The sequence below is a fragment of the Penicillium angulare genome (genome assembly GCF_028827245.1).
Source record: "Penicillium angulare strain IBT 27051 chromosome Unknown utg000011l_segment0_segment0, whole genome shotgun sequence".
NCBI lineage: Eukaryota > Fungi > Ascomycota > Eurotiomycetes > Eurotiales > Aspergillaceae > Penicillium > Penicillium angulare.
Genome location: NW_026623170.1, coordinates 359,641 through 377,891, shown reverse-complemented (window position 1 = coordinate 377,891; position 18,251 = coordinate 359,641). Strand labels below are relative to the sequence as shown.

At 45.5% G+C, this 18,251-nt stretch overlaps 10 protein-coding genes across 10 annotated transcripts; 5 read left to right on the top strand and 5 right to left on the bottom strand.

Annotated features, from left to right (window-relative positions):
- Window positions 1-208: 208 nt before the first annotated feature.
- Window positions 209-724, top strand: N7478_012319 (uncharacterized protein; the record flags this gene model as incomplete). Its single annotated transcript, XM_056928533.1, has 1 exon — window positions 209-724. The coding sequence occupies one exon, from the start codon at window positions 209-211 to the stop codon at window positions 722-724; it is 516 nt and encodes a 171-aa protein (XP_056773091.1).
- A 1,611-nt stretch (window positions 725-2,335) lies between these two features.
- Window positions 2,336-2,662, top strand: N7478_012318 (uncharacterized protein; the record flags this gene model as incomplete). Its single annotated transcript, XM_056928532.1, has 1 exon — window positions 2,336-2,662. The coding sequence occupies one exon, from the start codon at window positions 2,336-2,338 to the stop codon at window positions 2,660-2,662; it is 327 nt and encodes a 108-aa protein (XP_056773090.1).
- A 1,614-nt stretch (window positions 2,663-4,276) lies between these two features.
- N7478_012317 (putative dynamin GTPase) lies at window positions 4,277-6,553 on the top strand (the record flags this gene model as incomplete). Its single annotated transcript, XM_056928531.1, has 3 exons — window positions 4,277-5,701; window positions 5,748-6,275; window positions 6,332-6,553. The coding sequence occupies 3 exons, from the start codon at window positions 4,277-4,279 to the stop codon at window positions 6,551-6,553; spliced, it is 2,175 nt and encodes a 724-aa protein (XP_056773089.1).
- A 427-nt stretch (window positions 6,554-6,980) lies between these two features.
- On the bottom strand, window positions 6,981-7,544 carry N7478_012316 (ankyrin repeat domain-containing protein; the record flags this gene model as incomplete). The annotated part of the gene is made up of 1 exon (XM_056928530.1): window positions 6,981-7,544. One exon carries the CDS (start codon window positions 7,542-7,544, stop codon window positions 6,981-6,983), a length of 564 nt encoding a protein of 187 aa, XP_056773088.1.
- A 1,010-nt stretch (window positions 7,545-8,554) lies between these two features.
- Window positions 8,555-9,413, top strand: N7478_012315 (uncharacterized protein; the record flags this gene model as incomplete). Its single annotated transcript, XM_056928529.1, has 3 exons — window positions 8,555-8,577; window positions 8,627-8,831; window positions 8,889-9,413. 3 exons carry the CDS (start codon window positions 8,555-8,557, stop codon window positions 9,411-9,413), a joined length of 753 nt encoding a protein of 250 aa, XP_056773087.1.
- A 1,747-nt stretch (window positions 9,414-11,160) lies between these two features.
- On the bottom strand, window positions 11,161-12,517 carry N7478_012314 (uncharacterized protein; the record flags this gene model as incomplete). Its single annotated transcript, XM_056928528.1, has 2 exons — window positions 11,161-11,836; window positions 12,045-12,517. The coding sequence occupies 2 exons, from the start codon at window positions 12,515-12,517 to the stop codon at window positions 11,161-11,163; spliced, it is 1,149 nt and encodes a 382-aa protein (XP_056773086.1).
- A 1,608-nt stretch (window positions 12,518-14,125) lies between these two features.
- N7478_012313 (uncharacterized protein) lies at window positions 14,126-14,644 on the top strand (the record flags this gene model as incomplete). Its single annotated transcript, XM_056928527.1, has 1 exon — window positions 14,126-14,644. The coding sequence occupies one exon, from the start codon at window positions 14,126-14,128 to the stop codon at window positions 14,642-14,644; it is 519 nt and encodes a 172-aa protein (XP_056773085.1).
- An 871-nt stretch (window positions 14,645-15,515) lies between these two features.
- On the bottom strand, window positions 15,516-16,704 carry N7478_012312 (uncharacterized protein; the record flags this gene model as incomplete). Its single annotated transcript, XM_056928526.1, has 2 exons — window positions 15,516-16,573; window positions 16,623-16,704. 2 exons carry the CDS (start codon window positions 16,702-16,704, stop codon window positions 15,516-15,518), a joined length of 1,140 nt encoding a protein of 379 aa, XP_056773084.1.
- A 9-nt stretch (window positions 16,705-16,713) lies between these two features.
- N7478_012311 (uncharacterized protein) lies at window positions 16,714-17,324 on the bottom strand (the record flags this gene model as incomplete). Its single annotated transcript, XM_056928525.1, has 2 exons — window positions 16,714-17,011; window positions 17,062-17,324. 2 exons carry the CDS (start codon window positions 17,322-17,324, stop codon window positions 16,714-16,716), a joined length of 561 nt encoding a protein of 186 aa, XP_056773083.1.
- A 435-nt stretch (window positions 17,325-17,759) lies between these two features.
- Window positions 17,760-18,044, bottom strand: N7478_012310 (uncharacterized protein; the record flags this gene model as incomplete). The annotated part of the gene is made up of 1 exon (XM_056928524.1): window positions 17,760-18,044. The coding sequence occupies one exon, from the start codon at window positions 18,042-18,044 to the stop codon at window positions 17,760-17,762; it is 285 nt and encodes a 94-aa protein (XP_056773082.1).
- Window positions 18,045-18,251: the final 207 nt, after the last annotated feature.

Genomic DNA, 18,251 nt, shown 5'->3' with positions numbered 1-18,251 from the left:
GGATGGGCTGGCCGATGTGAATGTATCAGCTTTCCACACAGCTCCAACAAGCGAAACACTCCAAAATGAACAGCAAGGACGACCCACGGTACATCAGCGACCTGTGAGGAGCAGGAGTGGGCGGGAAGCGCTGCAGCATCGACGAAGGTAAAAGGTTTAGAGAAGGCTGCTTGTGTCTCACCGTACCGATGAGATAGATAGAGAGCCCATGGAGCTGGAAACACCACAGTCAGAGACATTGGATCAAGATATGGTAGACCAAAATAATACCTCTAGTGAAGGCGATGGTCTTGCTGCACTACCCAATGAGCGGGTCTCGAGCGAATTGGCGATTGTCCCTACACATGCCCGCCATGGTTCCTTTCACCAACAGGCCGAAGATGAAATGAGTGATTGCACAAGAGTTTCCTTCGAGGCGATCTCACGAGAGGCAAGCCCAGTAGACCGAGCAATTAGCGACGTCATAGATTGGGAAGATGGTTTTCAAGATCAAAGGCGGATCAATAATACCTCACGGCCTAGCTCAGCAGGGCCGGGGGATGGAAACCTGTCAGATTCTGGTGAACATGACAGGGGACAGGGAATAGATCTGTTTATTGCTAATTTAAGGCGAGCTAGGGAAGAAGAGGAAAAGCTGGAAGAAGATTCAGTGTCTGAGTGGCTTGACGACGAGTTGGACAGTGAGACAGGCCGGCTACCTGAGCAGCCTGACCACTTGAATTAATCTGGGCATAAGCGAAACTCACGACCGCTATCACCGGTGCCCGATAAGGAGCCGACCGACCAGCCGACTGAATCAATCCAATGGGACGTGGATCGTCTAGTGGCTACGGTAGATACCGCGGGACTGCAGCCAGTTCCTCATTCAGATGAAAGGCCGGTACCATTCGAGGAACATGCCAACTCTCCAACACCGACTTACGACAGCCAACCTCAGGATTCCGCAGGTCATGATGCTGTACCTTCGGCAGTGGGACAAGTGGAACGACGGCCCTCGCAAGACGCCGTTGAGATTCAATTCTGGTACTTTGAACGAGAGGAGTGGAGGCGGTCAGATTGTCTTCTCGTCAATCCAGCCGATACCTCGCCGGTAGAACGACTTGCAGAGAAATATTTTCGGAAGAATTATTCACTATATGATCTTCACCTTCAAGATGTCAGACCGGCCCAGTGCTATGAAGCAGCCACGAATGATGGCAGGAACGCCATATTTATGATCTCTAAATACGAAGAACAAAAGCTTATCGCCGAAGGCCGACTAGTTAAAGACAGACAACTTGTTACGATGGCTTCTAGAGCCTTGGATAGGGCAGAAAATACATCACCCGGCCGTTCAGTAAAGCCTAGGAGGTCATGAGTCTTGAAAGAGCCCTTCTAGATCAAATGTAGGCCTGTTTCGCTCAGAATGGGAGGATATGAGGAACATGAGCCATTTTGCTCGGTGAGAGACATCTTAGGAAACTGGTAGAAACGAGAGCAGGTTCTTAGGTAAAACTTGGAAATATGCAGACCGAATTATGAGTGAAATCGTGAGAAGGACTTAATAAAAGGTTGTTCTTGAAAATATCGTCCTAAAAAGCATGGAGACTTAGAAGCTCCGGGACAAGACCCTTCTTCCGAGAAGGTCTGGCACTTGGGAGAACCCTCTTGAGAGGAAATTAGTCACAGTACGGCCTACTGAAGAGCACAGACGGCATAGAAGGTAATACGTCATACGAGCTGGCTCTTCGTACTCCTCCTCTCCTAGTCCAAGCATTCTAGGCCTAGATCAGTCTTGAGACGGTCCTCAATCCTGAATTTCCGGGGATAAGACCCATATGATTAGCTAATTTCACGGGTATCTCTGGACTTGGACTTTTTTTGTTACAAATCTCAGAATCGACTTGAGGTTTTGCTATTTGTCTCTTCATCATCTCCGGGGAAAAATCCATAGATCCGGGATCTAAGACCTTAATCGAGCGTTAACTATGCTATCAGAAGGTATTTGTCACAACGATCAGAAATATTTCTGTAGAACTAAACCGCGGACTATTGAAGGCAGAAATTTCATTCCTTCGCTTTTGTATATCCGATATCTGACCAGATCTCCAAAAGGTCCGATATGCCGCGATTTTAGTGTTCGCATGTACGGAAACGGAGCAATTATAATAAGCCTTCCACGGAGTATTTTGTACAAGGGATGATTAATCGAAACCAATCTAAAGTCCATACATGTAGTGACCGGAATTCTGCCAACTCAGTCCGACAATTAGTGATGATTGTCCCGAGGCCTTGTAAGTTACCAAAATTATCCTTCCGACAGAGGCGATCCCTTACGCCACATACACTCCTCAGCATGAGCAACCTAGCTCAAGATCCCGCTATGATTGTAAATGGACGTCTTACTAGTGCGGCGAGGGCGGTGAACGAGCGTCGCAACATTTTCGAGGATGTTGTTGCAGAAGAAAATGTATTCCAGTTTATTGGCTCTGCAAACAGCCATACAACGATTGCACGAAAAGTAACAGCCAAAACAAACGCGAGCCAGTGTCTGGGGGATGCATCCGACACTACAATCCAGCAAATCTCAAGCGACCGTAGTAGCATCCCGGTGAAGAAACAGAATCTTCCCCTTGGAAAACAGTCGGGCAATTTCGAAAGGATTGGCCGCACAGTACATTAGATAAACAAAGCTTCTAAGGTGATACCCCAACTTTACGGATCTCTGCGTGGGGAGACGCTAATAATTATCGTTTCGCAGATGACAAACACAAATTCGGAGACGAGCCTTCGGTGAAATTGGGAAGTTGTACCCGGGGGGCTTCATGTCGCTGGTGGTGTTCAATGATTTTTGCCCTCTTCAGTCAGTTTTCTATCAGGTTTTTTCTAAAACAGAAGCATATGCCAAGGCCGTGTTCTTATTCAGGAGTCGAAGCTTCTTCATACGAGAATCACCAGAATATTCATGCTGCAATAGCGCACTCAAGCAATTTCCATGGTACTATTTTTGCAACCTTGCGAAGTCTTTGGCATGCAAAATATTTCGCCAGAACGAAAGACTTGTCCGCAAAGGCCATTCTTAACTGAAAGGCCGTTCGGGCCCGAGAGAAGTGGAACAAAAAGGGTTGAGCTGGCAAATTAACTGCAGTCCTGATTCAAATTAAGAATACTATTAAATACGACGCAATCCATTCCAGAAGGGTGACAAATTTCCATGCTCCTAGGAACAAAATCAACCTTTTCAAGTTTTGTATCAGACTCACTGGTCTGCTTTTCCACTCGGTGGAGATGTATTCCGAGAGTGGATCCCGCAGTGCCTCTGAAAGGCAATGCCCTGCGGACACTAAAACGCATCTCAAGGCAACACTTGAGACTTGGCAGCCATTATAAAGAGCCACCCGACTCCTCTCTTCTAAAAATTGGCGTCAAAATCAGTGTTACCTCTAACTTTCCATCAATAATTTGAAACAGCCTTTTACCCCGCTAAGATATCTTTCTATCTCTCAAATACCGTCGATGAAACTCAAATGGAAGCAAAATATACATTGGGGGAGAAGGCAATACGAGCGCTCAAACTATCCGGTATCCCAATGCCAAATATGCAAGCGTCGCTTCCGGCGTGAGAGCCCATTCATCATTTGAAAAAAAAAAATTGTATCTGGTGAAAAGACTTCCTTTTCCTTGGTTCTTCTTTTCTTCTTGTTATTGGCATCTTTCAATGAGAGGCAAAAGTACCTAAATCTAGCAGATCATGCATTCTTGACCGAAGTTCAAGGCCATAGGAATGCCTCTATGAAAAGGAGCTATGAAGCGATGAGACGGTGACATGGTTAGTAATCCCTATCATTGGGTTGTTCGCCAACCAATCATTACTAAACGATATCTCGAAGGCATTTCTGATAAGCCGGTTGCATGAAACCCTTGTTACTTAAGGTGACATTTGCATATTTTGCTCAGCAGAGAATATGCCAGTTCCTTCAGCCACAAGATTTCTTCTTCCATTCCAGGCTCTCAAACAACAGTAATGTTTGCCGGGCTATTTTAAATCGCACTGATTCCCGTCAGCTTATGGATACAATTGGTTTATTCAGAATTATCTATCGTGTATTGCCAACCCTTGCTTGCAGTTACAGTCAATCTGATTATGTCTTTTGGATGCTGGTTCAGAATGCGTCCAGCTATTATCGAGCGAGAAAAAAATAAATATAAATAGGGCATTTGAGCAACGAAACGAGCCAACCTCGCTGTCAACTATCCCTCAATCTTCCGCATTTATCAGCTATCTGTCAAAGTCCAAATGCGAACGACCATGCCTCCTGACGAAGACGGAGGAGATTCGAGTGATGTGGACAGGAAGAAGGATAATCCTGGACTCAGTTCTGCGAAGACATCCAAAAGACTTAATCAGATTGACTGTGTTCGAGCCAATGGGGTTGGCGATCATATAGCACTACCCCAGCTGGCAGTGTGTGGTGATCAGTCGGCGGGGAAAAGCTCTGTTCTTGAAGGTATCACCGGATACCCTTTCCCCCGAAAAGATGGCCTCTGTACACAGTTCCCTACCGAGATAGTACTGCGCCATGACACCCAAGCCAGTATGATGACGGCAAGTCTTCTGCCGAGCCAATCACGTTCTCCCGAGGAGAAAAAAAAGTTCTCGGGGTTTCAACGCGAGTTTCAAGATTTCAACGAATTACCGGCAATAATCCGCGAAGCTTCAATTTACATGGGAGTTCGAGGATTCAGCGAATTTGCCGATGCACCTGCTTTTGCCGCAGATGTTCTTCGACTTGAACTGGTCGGCAATACCGGGCTTCACTTGACTCTAGTTGATCTGCCGGGATTGATATCGGTCTCGGAGGACGAAGAAGACGTTGAGATTGTGCAGGGGCTGGTTGATTCGTATCTAGAAAGTTCTCGCACGATTATACTTGCTGTTATCCCGGCTAGTAGCGATGCAGAGACTCAACGCATTATTCAAAGAGCGCGTCATTTTGACAAAGAGGGCGTGAGGACTGTCGGAATCATCACGAAGCCCGACCTCATCAACAATAACACTGAAGAAAGAGTGGCTCGTTTGGCAAAGAATCTCGACCGCACCAAGCTGAATCTTGGCTTTTTTCTCGTCAAAAACCCTTCCCCCGATGAACTAGCGCACGGAATGAGTTTTCAGCAGCGCCATCGAGCGGAAATGGAGTTCTTTTCTAATCAACGCTGGAAGGCCCAGGGAATTGATCCTGCCCGAATCGGGATGATCAACTTACGTTCGTTTCTGGAAGATTTGCTGGATAGCCATATCGAACGAGAATTGCCGAAGGTTCTGCAGGAGGCCCGACGTTTACTACGTCGAGTAGATAATGAACTTATCGATCTTGGAATTGAAAGATCAAACGCCGCGCAAATTCGTGTGTTTCTCACACAGGTCAGCACTGAATTCTCTGGCATTGTCAAGAATGGCCTGGAGGGCAACTATGATAGCTGGGACGGCGATTTTTTTGCACTCGGTCCAGAAAGTTGCCGTCTACGCGCTGCCATTCACAGGGAAAACGAGCATTTTGCCAACTACATGAGGAACCACGGCCAAAGGAGGAAAGTTGTCTCTGGGGATAGCGATGATGACTTGGGAGAGGAAAGCGAAAACGGAGACAACGAAGAAAATGAGGAAGACCAAAATGAAGAGCAATTGGTTACAGAAAAGGAAATGTTTGTATGGATTAAAGAGGTGAGCTAAAAAGCACTCGCCAGATGATAATAGCTCACCATAACAGATGTATCGCCAAACCAGAGGTCGGGAATTACCAGGGAATTACAACCATTCTCTCCTTCAACGTTTGTTTCACATCCAATCAGGTCGCTGGAAGCAAATCTCTCAAGCCCACATTGGTTCTGTCGTGAGCTTAGTGACTCAGTTCGTTCGCCGGGCTTTGAAATTTGTAGTAACAGATGCTGGAGTCCACGACAAATTGCAGAAGCACATTATGGCTACATTTGATGGGAATACCGACGATGCTCACGAAGAACTGGTCAAGCTTATCCAAGATGAACGTGGTCACCCGATTACCTACAATCACTACTATACCGACAATATTCAGAAAGCACGGCATGACGAAGCAAAGGACAGCATTCGAACCTCCGTCAAAAAAGCGGCGGAGTCAGATTGGGGTGGCAATGTTCACTTCAGCAATACTCCCTATGAGATGAATCGAATGATTCTAGCTCTGCAGAAGCGTGTGGAGGTGAATATGGTTGACAGAGCTTGTTCTGAGGCATTGACCGATCTGAACGCATATTACAAGGTGGGCTTTCAGCATGATCCTCGCGATTATTCCTGGTCATAACATGATATTTTTAGGTTTCCATGAAAACATTCGTTGATAATGTGTGCCGACAAGTGATTGAGAGGCATATTCTAGCCAAACTGGGAGCAGCATTTAGCCCAACAGTTGTGAGTAAGTTTTCAGACGAAGATCTAATACGCCTTGCTAGCGAGTCTCAGACAACTAGCCGCCAGCGACTTGAGACGATACATTTGAAGCAGAAACTGGAGGCAAGTCTGCGAGAATTGTCCACTTAATCATACATTTGTGTTAGCCTGGTTATTCTGAGTTTCTCCGGGTGGGGTTTTCTCCCACTGGGTTTTCCCCCCACCCTTACGCGAATGCGGGAGCAGCTTTATTTATTTTGTCTGGCAAAGCTGATTCTCGTTCTTCGTTTGTTATTAATTCATCTGATTTTCAGTTTTGATAAAATTGCCCTCTATGGCATCCCCTTCAACATGGTTCATTTCTATATAAATTGTTTAGAGATGAATTTTCTTGTAAGAACCCTTTACGGAGGCACAACAGGAAGCAGAAGAAATGAAAATGATTCAGCAAAGGTGAGTCATATCCTACATCGCAGGGCCAAAGTTGCAGCTCAAGCACGCTCTCCAAACCTGGTAGGAGCTTCGGACAATGGTTGACACATTTCCTTCGCTTATGGCTAAGCATAACAGTATGTAGTCAGAGCATCCGCTCACAGGCAAGGAAATAGCCATCAGCACCTTCAAAGCCCATGTTTCCAAGTGATTCCATAAGCAATTTAGCAACATCCTCATGTCCTTCATCTATTGCATGCCCGTATGGTGTCCAACCATCGTCATCTCGTGAAATTTTGTCTAACTCTCGTCTTTCAACGAGGGCTCTTACAGCCTCGGTGTGGCCTCTCCGCGCCGCCCATGCCAGAGGCGTGTAACCATCCTTGTCTTTGCTGTTGATGTTCACACTAGATCGCTCAAGAAGCTGGCGAACTATGATCTCATGTCCCATAGCTGCAGCCCTCGCGAGCGGCGTACAGCCTTCACTGTCGACGGAGTCAGGGTCAACGTCATCGCGACCGAGCAGCAGGGTCACTATCCCTGTATGGCCCTGCTCAGCAGCTAATGCCAATGGCGTTGCTGACTCTATCAGTGAGGATTCTCGTGGCAGCCAAAAAATAAATTTGAAACTGTCACGCCAAACTATATCAACAGCTATCAAATCTGCCCCACGAGGGTTGGAAACATCTGTGCACCAGTCTGGTATCATGAATGATCCTTGTCAGCGACTTCTCATCCAAGAGCCACCGTCTTCATCGTCTCAAGATCTAAAACGAAAGCATTCCTGTATCGATGATGGCATTCTGCCCACATCTTCTACGCCTGTGGTCTCCTGTTTTTCTTTTTCATGCATCCTACACCACTGGAGTACTTGATGAATGTTCCACAGTACCCACAACAAGATTACATCTCATGGAAAACTGGAGTGGAGCAATGAAATGGGGATTTAGCTCCCTGTAGAAGATGCTGTTATCACGTATAGCAGAAAGAATAATACGATGGATCCGTTCCGAGTGCCACCTTTCGTATAGTTCAAATATGGTATATAATGTGGCATTGGCCACCTCAGTTTATTCTAATAACCTGTCAATGAGGAGTCTAGGCAGCCAACTGTTCCAGTCTGATCTGAGCTGCGCTGAGGTGGGTCTCCGCAGTGGCCTTTGCTTACGGCCTCCTCAATGTTCTGTAAAATCAAAATGCTCCGGGTATCTAGCTTTATATTAATAGAACTTGCGACACTCCATTCATGAAGCCATGGTCGAACTATACTTGCAAGCTCTACCTCTCGCTATTTTCTAGTGTTGACCCGCGTTCGCCAAAGTTCATGCTCAATAGTAGGTCACAAGTCTACGCTGCATTTTGTTGATAATGTTTTTTTCTTTTCTTTTCTTTTTTTTTTCGAACCTCTAATGTTCCTAGGAACAAAGTCAACCTTTTCAAGTTTGTATTAGACTCACTGGTCTGGTTTCCACTTGAGGGAGATGTACCCCGAGAGTGGATCCCGCAGTGCCTCTGAATGAGGGCGTGGTAATGCGCTGCGGATACTAAAACGTATCTCAAGGCAACTCTAGAGACTTGGCAGCCATTATAAAGAGCCACCCGACTCCTCTCTTCTAAATATTGGCGTCAGAATTAGTGCTACCTCTAACTTACCATCAATAATTTGAAACAGCCTTTTACCCTGCTAAGATATCTTTCTATCTCTTAAATACCGTACACATGATGCCGTCCGCATATCATATGTAAGTTTTCCTGCCACTACGAGAATTTCGATTTCTAAAGTTTGTATAGAGTCCTTCAATCTGGCACCGTTGATTTATTCGTTGGCGAGAACCGGAAGCTATTTTCAATTTATAAGGCGCTGAAAAGTTCTTTCCCAGAAAAGGCCCTTGAGCCAGAGATGCTCGAGAGTGTTGATGAGGAAGTCTTCGGTCGATGCTGTGAGTACGCGTACTCTGGAGACTACTCTGTTCTATCTCCTACTTTAGACCTTTCCGTAAACGACGTGTTGCAGCTAAATTACACGGGATCGCAATTCTAGCAGCAGCAGTAGGAGGAGGAGGAGGAAGAGGAGGAGGAAGAGGAGGAGGAGGAGGAGGAGGAAAAAAGATGGAATCGCTTGTGTCTGATTTGGAACCTTTTCGCTCTAAAAGCGCTGTCGAAAATGTATGATACCTTGCTTGGGAAACTTGACCACCCTCGACGATCGGAATCTGAGGAAGGCCCCAGCAATGATTATTCCACTAGCTATGCAGTAGTCCTTTTGTGTCACGCTGAAATCCATCGTTTTGCAGTTAGGACAGGTTGGCTTTCGTTCGATGTCCTATCTTTCTTTCGATTGCTGCGATTGCTTGAAAACTTCAACCCATGTGAAAAGTTGGCGGAGGACATTGTTCAGCTCCTGGAATTTGTGTTCGAGGATAGTAAGAACATCCCGGGCATGGTCAACTTGGAAAACATGCTGCGAGACTATATGGTCTGGAACGTGGACTTCTTGATGCGGAATGTCGACTTCAAAGCCTTCTTGGAACGAAATCCATTGTTAGAGCACACTGTCTTTCGTTCAATGTGGGAGTAGGGGAGGATGCAGTACATTTGAATACTCTTTTGCTCTTGTTTCATGCCTTCTCACTTAGTGAGACCATATTACCTTCCGTACATATGAGTTGTCAATGCAATTATTGGATACGAATTTTTTGTAAACCATGAAAGCTCAAAACTGATTAACAAGCATCGTTCTAAATTTACAGTATCTAATTTCAATTTTGTTTTGCAGTTCTCAACCCCAAAAACAACATGATCAAGCGGCAATGCCCGTTCAAAACACATACAATGGCTATTTGCTTGTGGGGCCGCTGTCCCACTACGATCAGCAAGTCCCGCTCTCTGCATGTGCCTGGATTCCATTGGCTCACAGCCACCGCTGAGGCGCTAGCGCCGCAGTGGTCAGAACCGTCTATTTCTGAAGGGGCCTTGGCGCAGGCCGCAGGGATGTTCTTACATCCGACGCTCAATGAGTGTATAGCCTACTTTTGTCCCTGCGGATCAATGTGATATCATTTCCCCAGTGGCCTCTTATTGCATATTTCTTATTGGTGGAGCTCAGTGCGAAGGATGCCTGAGGACACTGATGACGAAGCCCTTCTATGCCTTCTCGTCTATATAAGTGACCTGCTTACCCCTAGTACGGCCAACAGCTTTTAACGGCAAAGCTTGAAAGCCTTCTCGCGCAACCCCAGCCACAATACCAGCCTATCTTGTAAGTTGCTAAGTACCCTTTTAGAACTGATACTTCCACTGATATGAACTTTCATCCTACTGATAGGTTGAATGTAACGACAACCTCCCTCCTGGAAGCGTCGAAATGTGTGTATCTCATTCGGTCGAGTGGAAAATCACGCTTAAATTGATGCGATTACAGGGTCAGAGACTTCATACGGGGCAACGGAGGCCGGTTCCTAGAGAATATTGATGATTTCAAAGGATTTTTTGTTAGTATTAAGTCCCGGACTGATGAACCGAGAATTTCAGTACTAATTATTACTCGTTTCGAAGAGTGGAGATTCCTGAGAGTTTAATTGCTTGTTTGAAATCATATCAATATGTGGTTAATGTCGAGCCTGATGTTTTCGTGGCCGATAGTGTGACAGAAGAAGTTCTGTCAAGGGGAAGAAGCTTAGGGGCCGTACCGTTCAAGGCAAGTGACTAGCAAAAGCGTGTGTGGTTAGATGGTCTTGTGTTTGATGCTCAATCCTCGCACGAAGCCCATTCGCTATAAAAGCTACAAATGGTGCCAGGGAATGTGGAGACTGTTGAAAGTTAGCATTTTTGGCTAATCGTTTATACTACGAGGTGATGCGCTGCGGAAACTCCATCCCGGATCTACATATGGGTCACAATAACCCGTTTGCCATGTTTTTGTTTAAGATCCAAGGGATAATGTGGCCAGCCAAATTAAACGATAACATACCAAAAGAGGTAAAAGCAACTACTTTCGCATCGTCCGCATCGTCCGCATCGTACCAGTCTAAAATTAGAGTCCGAAGATGACTACCCGATGCTCTAATGAATGATATAGCGGCTAGCATAAAGGATTTGGGTGCAATGCCAAATGTGTAAGTGTTGCCCCGCTTTTGAAGACGGATCATAACTTGAGCACTTCATATGCAAAAAACTCTAATTTCCATGCTTTGCTTTACTATAACAATCTTCAAATTTCATCCAAAAACACAATAACGATGATAAAATTAGACATGACCAACGAACACATTAAGTTACATAACGCAACCGCGAATACGTACCATAACTCCTGCTCAATCGTCTCTCTATCCTCTTCCTCTTACTCTCTTGACTTGGTGCTCGGCTTCAATAGCTCCAGATATGTATAAGGGATTTGAAGCGCGCAGGATATAGCCAGTATGGCGAGCCTTTAGGCTAGCGACCGCTGAAATTGTCGGGAAAGTAACTATCGGTGACCCCAACTTGTCAGCCCGAGCCGCTCCCTGTATTGAGACTCCCTCATCAATATCAAACCCAGGATCGTCCACATTTGCGAGCCCATCGGTCAATGCAACCACTCGCTGCTTGCTTCTTTGAACAGCCCTCCATATATAGAATGATTCTCGTAGCAATCGCTGTAACCTTTCTTCAAATGATGTCATTTCGATAAGAAGCGGTTTCAACTTGGAGGTTATACGATCGGAAATAATGGCAATTCTTGTTTCCTCCAGCTCTTGCTCATCCGGGGCGTATACAATCGACGACACCGATCTTATCACAGCCTCTTGCATTGGCTTTTCTTTGGCCATCTTGTCCCAATCTGGAGTCGGTGAAACGCGGTTGAGCCAAAAGGCGTAACTAGGCATTGCTAGGAAGACACTGGCTGCTAATTCCGTCGCGATGAGGGCTTTCAAAGTGGCAACGCGGAGATGCTTTGATGCTATACTATCTGAAATAGGTATTGGTCTCTCATAGTTCACGAACCCTGAGCTGACAAGTTGCCTGAAGATTTTGTCCTTGGCCAAAGTTAGCAGGGCACTCCATAGCTATTGGACAGAGATGATATACCTGGTTCTCCCCCAGAGTGTTCCTAGAATTGTCTAGCAGTGCTGACTTCGCAAGATCATGCAAATCCATAGCAAGTTGGTCCAATCGATCCGAGCTTTGAAAGTGTGAGTCTTGGCCGTTTCCAATGAGGGCCTTGACTTACAAATCTTCTTCTAAGTTCACGAAGCCAAGATCCGAGATGAGCTTTTGATGCTCATCTGATATTGCAGAAAGTTCGCAAATTTGTAATTCTAGCTCCCTTTCCAATGATATGCACCTCTGCTCTGATTCCTTTGATTTCGAGCGAGAATCAGCAACTTCTTCTTTGGCTTCTGCCAATAAAGCGTTCGTCGCTAAAACACTGGAATTTTGCTTTTCTTGCACAATAACAATTCGCTTTTCAAATTGCTCAATGATCTCCTGGATGAAGCACTTAAGCCTCTCCTCTTCCTTTTCTGACTTTTGCAGCTGGATATGCAACTCATTTATCTCCGCCTGAGTCGTTTCATTTTCTTCGATCACATCTTCAATTTGAGTGATTACTCGTGCGTTGGGTGCCATTTCGACGACAGCAGCCCGGAGGTTCTTCCATTTCTCGAGGAAACAAGTAAGCTGCTGAGAGTTTGGGTCTGACATTTTGAAATGCCATAGGGAATATAATAATAGAAATACCGGAGAGAGTTTGATGATGATGGCAAGATGAAGCTATTTTTTTCAAGCAGCGCCTTCGTTATTTGGGCTCTATTTATTATTTCCACTACGGCATCGTCGACCGTCTTGCTCAGCCCGCAAATCGCATCTGTGGCGCCCGGGATTCAGAGTAAAACCGTCTCCCCTAACAAATGAAAACAAACGGCGAACCATATTGAATACCAACACACCAAAAGTGATCTAATAATAGTCAGAATAAATGAAAATACTAAGCTAGCATTTTCGCAGATGTTTGAGGAACTTCGCCTTGATTGAGTGCGATTCCCATCCAATGAATCCAAGCGCTGAGTTGTCGGCTAGCAGGGGTATAGATACTGAACCATGGTTCAACATAAAAAGCAAATCTTGCTTTAAACAAACCCCTGTAGGACTGTCTCGGCGCTTGTTTGATGGTTTCATGTAGCGAGGTGGTTGATTTCGATTTGGGAAATGGCGGCTCCCTTTATCCCAGGCATCCCTTTCTGACCAGCCCAGAGCATCAGTGTTCAAAAGCGATTGCGTAAATGGGATAATTGGATAATGATCATGTGCGCGTATTGCGCACAGCCGGCATATGCGCTTTTACTGGCTGACCTAGTCACCCTTCTTCTGCTGACACGTGTCGCGCGGCGGGTCGATCCGCGGATTTTAGTTGGGGAATGCGCCACTCGCGGAAATTTACTTACACCTTGGCGTGATAACAAAACTACCGTAAACACCTTGCTTCGTTGGTGTTATGCAGCGGCTGCGTTCGTTGCGCACAGGCATGGTGTGATCCAAGCTGCAGCACTATGCATGTAAGAAAATTGTGTTGTACTTTGATAGGCTCCTCGGGCCCTCTTATCGTTGGTTCCTCTACCAACGCAGAATTGAGCCTCATTACCCCTCTCTCTCTGTCCGTCCCAAAAAGCAAATAAACAAACATATTGCGAACTGTATTGTCAAGCAATGAGCCACAAAGGCCCTAATCATATTCACATTAGCGTATAATGCGCAGGTTTCTTTGCTGAAAATGATCGAGCAACTTCGCGTTCACGGGGAGCCGCCCCCATCCAATGAACCCAAGCGCTGTGTTTTCGGCTAGAACTAGCAGGGGTAGAGATACCGAGCCATGGTTTAGCATAAAAAGCAATTACAGCTTTGAAACATACCCTTGTGAACGTGTATCGCCAATTAGCCTCGGCGCTTATTGTCTGGCCTCGAGGAGCGCAGCGATTTGGGATTGAGTTGGCTTGTAGCGGCTCTCTGTAACACAGAGTCACAGGTAGTCCTAATTTTTGAGCCCTCAAGACTCCCAATCAATGTGAATAAGCCGTTTGGGTGGAGAGTGATAATCTGCTCGTAGTGTGCACAGCCAGTATATGCGCCTGGGCACAATGTGATGCAAGCTACAGCACTATGCACGTAGGAACTTCGTGTTTTACTCTCATAGGCTCACTGAATCCTCTCACGATTCTTGTGTCGTGTCAGCATTGAGCCTCATTACCCCGCAGCTTAGGTATTCAAAGTATAATTATGGCGTTTTGTACTGACTGAAGGGAGGCATTATTCACAATGGAAGCTATTGGAGCCGTATCATCAATATTCGCGATTTATAACCAACTAGAGAAGTGTGGTAAACGATTGCACCGCCTCAAACATAACTTTCGAATCGCCAAGCAAGAGCTCAATCTTCTCGCAGATGAGGTGTCCTCTTGCCAGAGCCTGTTCGGGATATTTAGCCATATCAGTCGCCCTCTGGACAACAAGGTGATGAAGCTCGCTCGCCAGCAACAGCTGGAAGAGACTCTCAATTCCCAAGCAACTTTCGCGTTTGGACAAATTGGCGAAATTTTCCTGAGGCTTGAGCCTTTAAGGGAACACAGCAATGCTGGTCGATTTGACCAAATTATCGCTAAGCTTCGGTGGCACTGGATGAAGGATGAAGTCCAGCTTCCGCTTCTCACGCTAGTCAGTGTCAAAATAACGTTGACAGCCTTTAACTGTCTACTTATTCTGGATCTTTGCTTGAGAGACATGAAGAGTCCGTCTGTCTCAAAAAACGAAATGAAATCTCTCAAGATGCAAATGTGAGACCAGTAATTTCGCAACGAATAAAGAGTGATACAGTCTAACTATGCTCTAGAAAACAGCTCAAGCGGACGATTAATCGTCAAGAGAGATGTCTACGACGATTGTCTAAGAAACTGAGTGAATTCCCTGCTACCAGCACCCAGCCAAATTTGGTCGTGAATACAAGATTGATGGTCGTCACTATAAATCGGATCAAACAAAGCCCCATTTCTGAGGCTAGTAGTGTAATAGATGAAGATATTCTGGACTCTTCATCTCGCACATCCACCCCATCATCAAAAAAGACATCTTCCACAACATCAAGAAAGGCCTTTTTGCCAAATCTACCAAGAACACCAACCAATATTTCTGGGTCTTCTATCAAAAAGCATGGTTCATCACAGCATAGCTCCTTTTCAGAGGCAGGTGCATTGGTTAAAAAAGAAAATGTGCGAAAAACATGGTCTGTGTTTCATGACTACGGCGATGGAAACAGGGAAATCTATGAGGTGGGCTCTTCCATAAGCCACAGCAGTCCCAATGAATGTCCCGATTCAATGAAGTCTAGATATGCGCCTATGCCTCCATTTGATTACTTTGATTTACTATTACGAAAGCAAGGGAAAAAAGATGATTAAAATATGCACCTAGTTCACTTTTATCGATACGTGTCAATTAACAATGGGGGTCTTTATTAAATTTTGGAAGAACCATGGAAAGCAGGTAATGAATATGGAATTATAATATGCTTCAATTGATCAATTTCAGCGTGTTGGCTGTTTCTGAATGGAAAATTCATCGAGGTCTATGTATTTAGTCTAGAAAATGCCATAAATAGGGCCCTCTTAACCCATCTATTATCATGCTGAGTGACCAATCAAGCGCCAGGTACTCACGTAGCAGCGCAGTTGTTTAGCTGAACTAAAGGACCTGTCAAAGTCCTGTGAAGATTAAATGCGTGTCGCTGAAAATATATGGGCTCGGAAAACTTCTCATCACAAACATTGCATGTTACGACTGTGTTTGAAACGAGCTTTTTCAAATGTTTCCGCTTAATATGTTTTGTCACATCGGCATGTGAGTGGAATTTCTGAACGCGCCTCGTGATATCTAACCCTTGTTGACCCAAGCATATAAAGTAGAATAGAGGTCGGTGATCCTTCATGACGGATCGAAACGCAGATTCAAAGGGTGTTTCAGGTGGATAGATTTCGGGTTGAGAGACATCTCCCTCGCTCTTGCTCTCTAGGCTTTGTTCGTCAAAAGTTTGACTCTCGGACTTTCTGTCTTCTATACGTTTGTTTCGTGGCAAGCGACAGGTGTCCCCCTCCTCAAAATGATAATAATTAGCCACGGCATCAATAGCTTCTGTCCTCCGAGCCATCTCCTCTTCTAAAGTCGCCCGAGGTAAAGTGAGAAGGCTCTTTATGAGGCGTTGCTGTAAGGCTGGGACTTCAGTAGAGCATTCCAAAGGTTTCCTTATGGATTTAACCGGCTCAATTCCGGAAAGTTGGCGCTTTATCTCTAGTATAGGCTGCTCTCTATCGTATTTGTTCTGTGTTTGTAAGAGGAGAGCGTCCTGCGTACGCTTCTTGGCCCCTGTTAATTCCCGGTTGAGTTTTCTGTAATTTTTATATGTTAGTGTTCCTTTATGCTTTGATAGCGGGCGCTCGAGGGAGCGGCTGATCTTGTCCTGCTGATTTATCAAAGCCTCGATCTCTGGAAGTCGGTTGATAGATGTGGATTGCTCGGTTGTCAACCACTGTGGGCGATCTGGATCGATAGTATGGCTTATCCGGTAAGCCGCACGTATGATATCTTCTTCTGGATCGAGGCCGCGAATTATCGCGGGCAAATTTTTGGAGATCCTTCGACTAAGGTAGAATTTTAAGAAAGTGTGTGTATCAGCATGGTGCATAACCAAGTTTCGTAGAGAATCACTGACGGAACCTTGTATATAATTAGCTCTGTGAATCCACTAATTCATTAAGATACTTACCACTACTGTCTAACGCCGATCCTGCCCCATATTGTAAGCTATATGGGCGAGTGACCTGCCTGATCCCGGTAATAACGCCCATTTTCTTGACCTATGGCTCTATAGTTGAATAAGGGAGAGCTTTACTGGGGGAGATGCCGATCCCGTTTAATGTTCGTTCGGATATCCGGAAAACCGGCACGTCATCCGTCCTGGGGTCAAGCTGTAGTCGTAACTCGTTGCACTGGTCACGAATTCGGAGTCGAGGAAGTTGGCTTGCAGAGACAAGAACTTCTTCACCATCAACCCGATCAAATGCATGGTCTGTAAAAAGAAGGCCTAGCAGGAATACGTGTGGACTCAGGACTAAAGAAGGATCAAAAATGATCTTAGGCAAAATATATGTGTTTCTAAAAGTGTGTTAGAACGAGGGGAAATAATAGTATTGCAACCTACTTACGAGTCTTTAGCACCCAACCACTCTTTGGTGAATTTAAAGGTGAACTCGATGACAATTCGGTGTGGACCACCCTGTGGATCACGCAAAAGACTGACTTGTATGTGACGATATCGTAGATTGAGAATGGCCTGAGGGCGGTTTGTTGTAAGGCCTGTGAGCTGCAAGAAAAGTCCAAGCTCAATGCGGTGGCGACCATGACTAAACTTCTTCTGGGTTGTGCTCATAGTGGTCTCAACGACCTTTGCTAAATCTTCTATATCCATGGGAGGCTTGTCTCGTCCTTTGATTGACAACTTATACTTTTTTGCTAATTGGCGAATCACCTAGGTTTCAAATAGGGTCAGTCTTGGAAGGGCTGTAAATATAAGCAGCAATTAAAGAAAAAGTGCATACCCGATGCATTCTCCTGTTCATCTGATTCCCAATTTTGTTGGAAGTAGACCTTTTGTAGACGAGCCGGAATACTTTCTAGAATGTATCCAAGGAGCTTTTATACTTGATGCCTGGAAGCCTCCGCCCATTCTTCCCGCGTCGTAGATTGAGGGCCTATTCGAGGAAGCTATACAGAATTGGGATCGATATACGGCGATACTCCTCGTTTGGGTCCTTTCGAATGAAGCAACAGAATCTTGGTTATGAAATCATGAGTCAAACGAGTCTCAAGCAAAGAGAGAAATCGAATATATAGCCTACTGGGTCTATTTTTCCTCAATGCGGTCGAGGAGGGCTATAGTGCCTTTTCCGTAATCCTCCTGAGTGTAGATCGTCTCGTCAAAGTCCTTGAGTTGTCGGATGTAGTACTTGGGTGAGTGCTCATTGTCGGCAAAGAGTAAGGCTGCATCATTGGCATTGCCTGGTTGATCTGCATCGTCTTCGAAGTCTGTCAGATCAGTGTCGGATCGAGTGTCCTCGAGACTTTCTTGATCGGAAAACTCGCTCTCGCTGGAAGATGGACTATGGGACCTCCGAGGGCGAGGGGCCATGATGAGATGGACGAAGGGCTATCGCGGCTTAGCTAGTCCCAATTCAAGTCATCAAAGGTTTTGAGTCGATCAATACAGATTTATCGAGACTTTGCAGAGCAAACGATGGGAAGCAATATTATCGTGAAAGGTTTGACAAAGGTGGGTAGGATTGGAACAAGAGGTTGAGGGGCAGAAGGCGCCGCCTTTTAACGGGAATAATTGTCC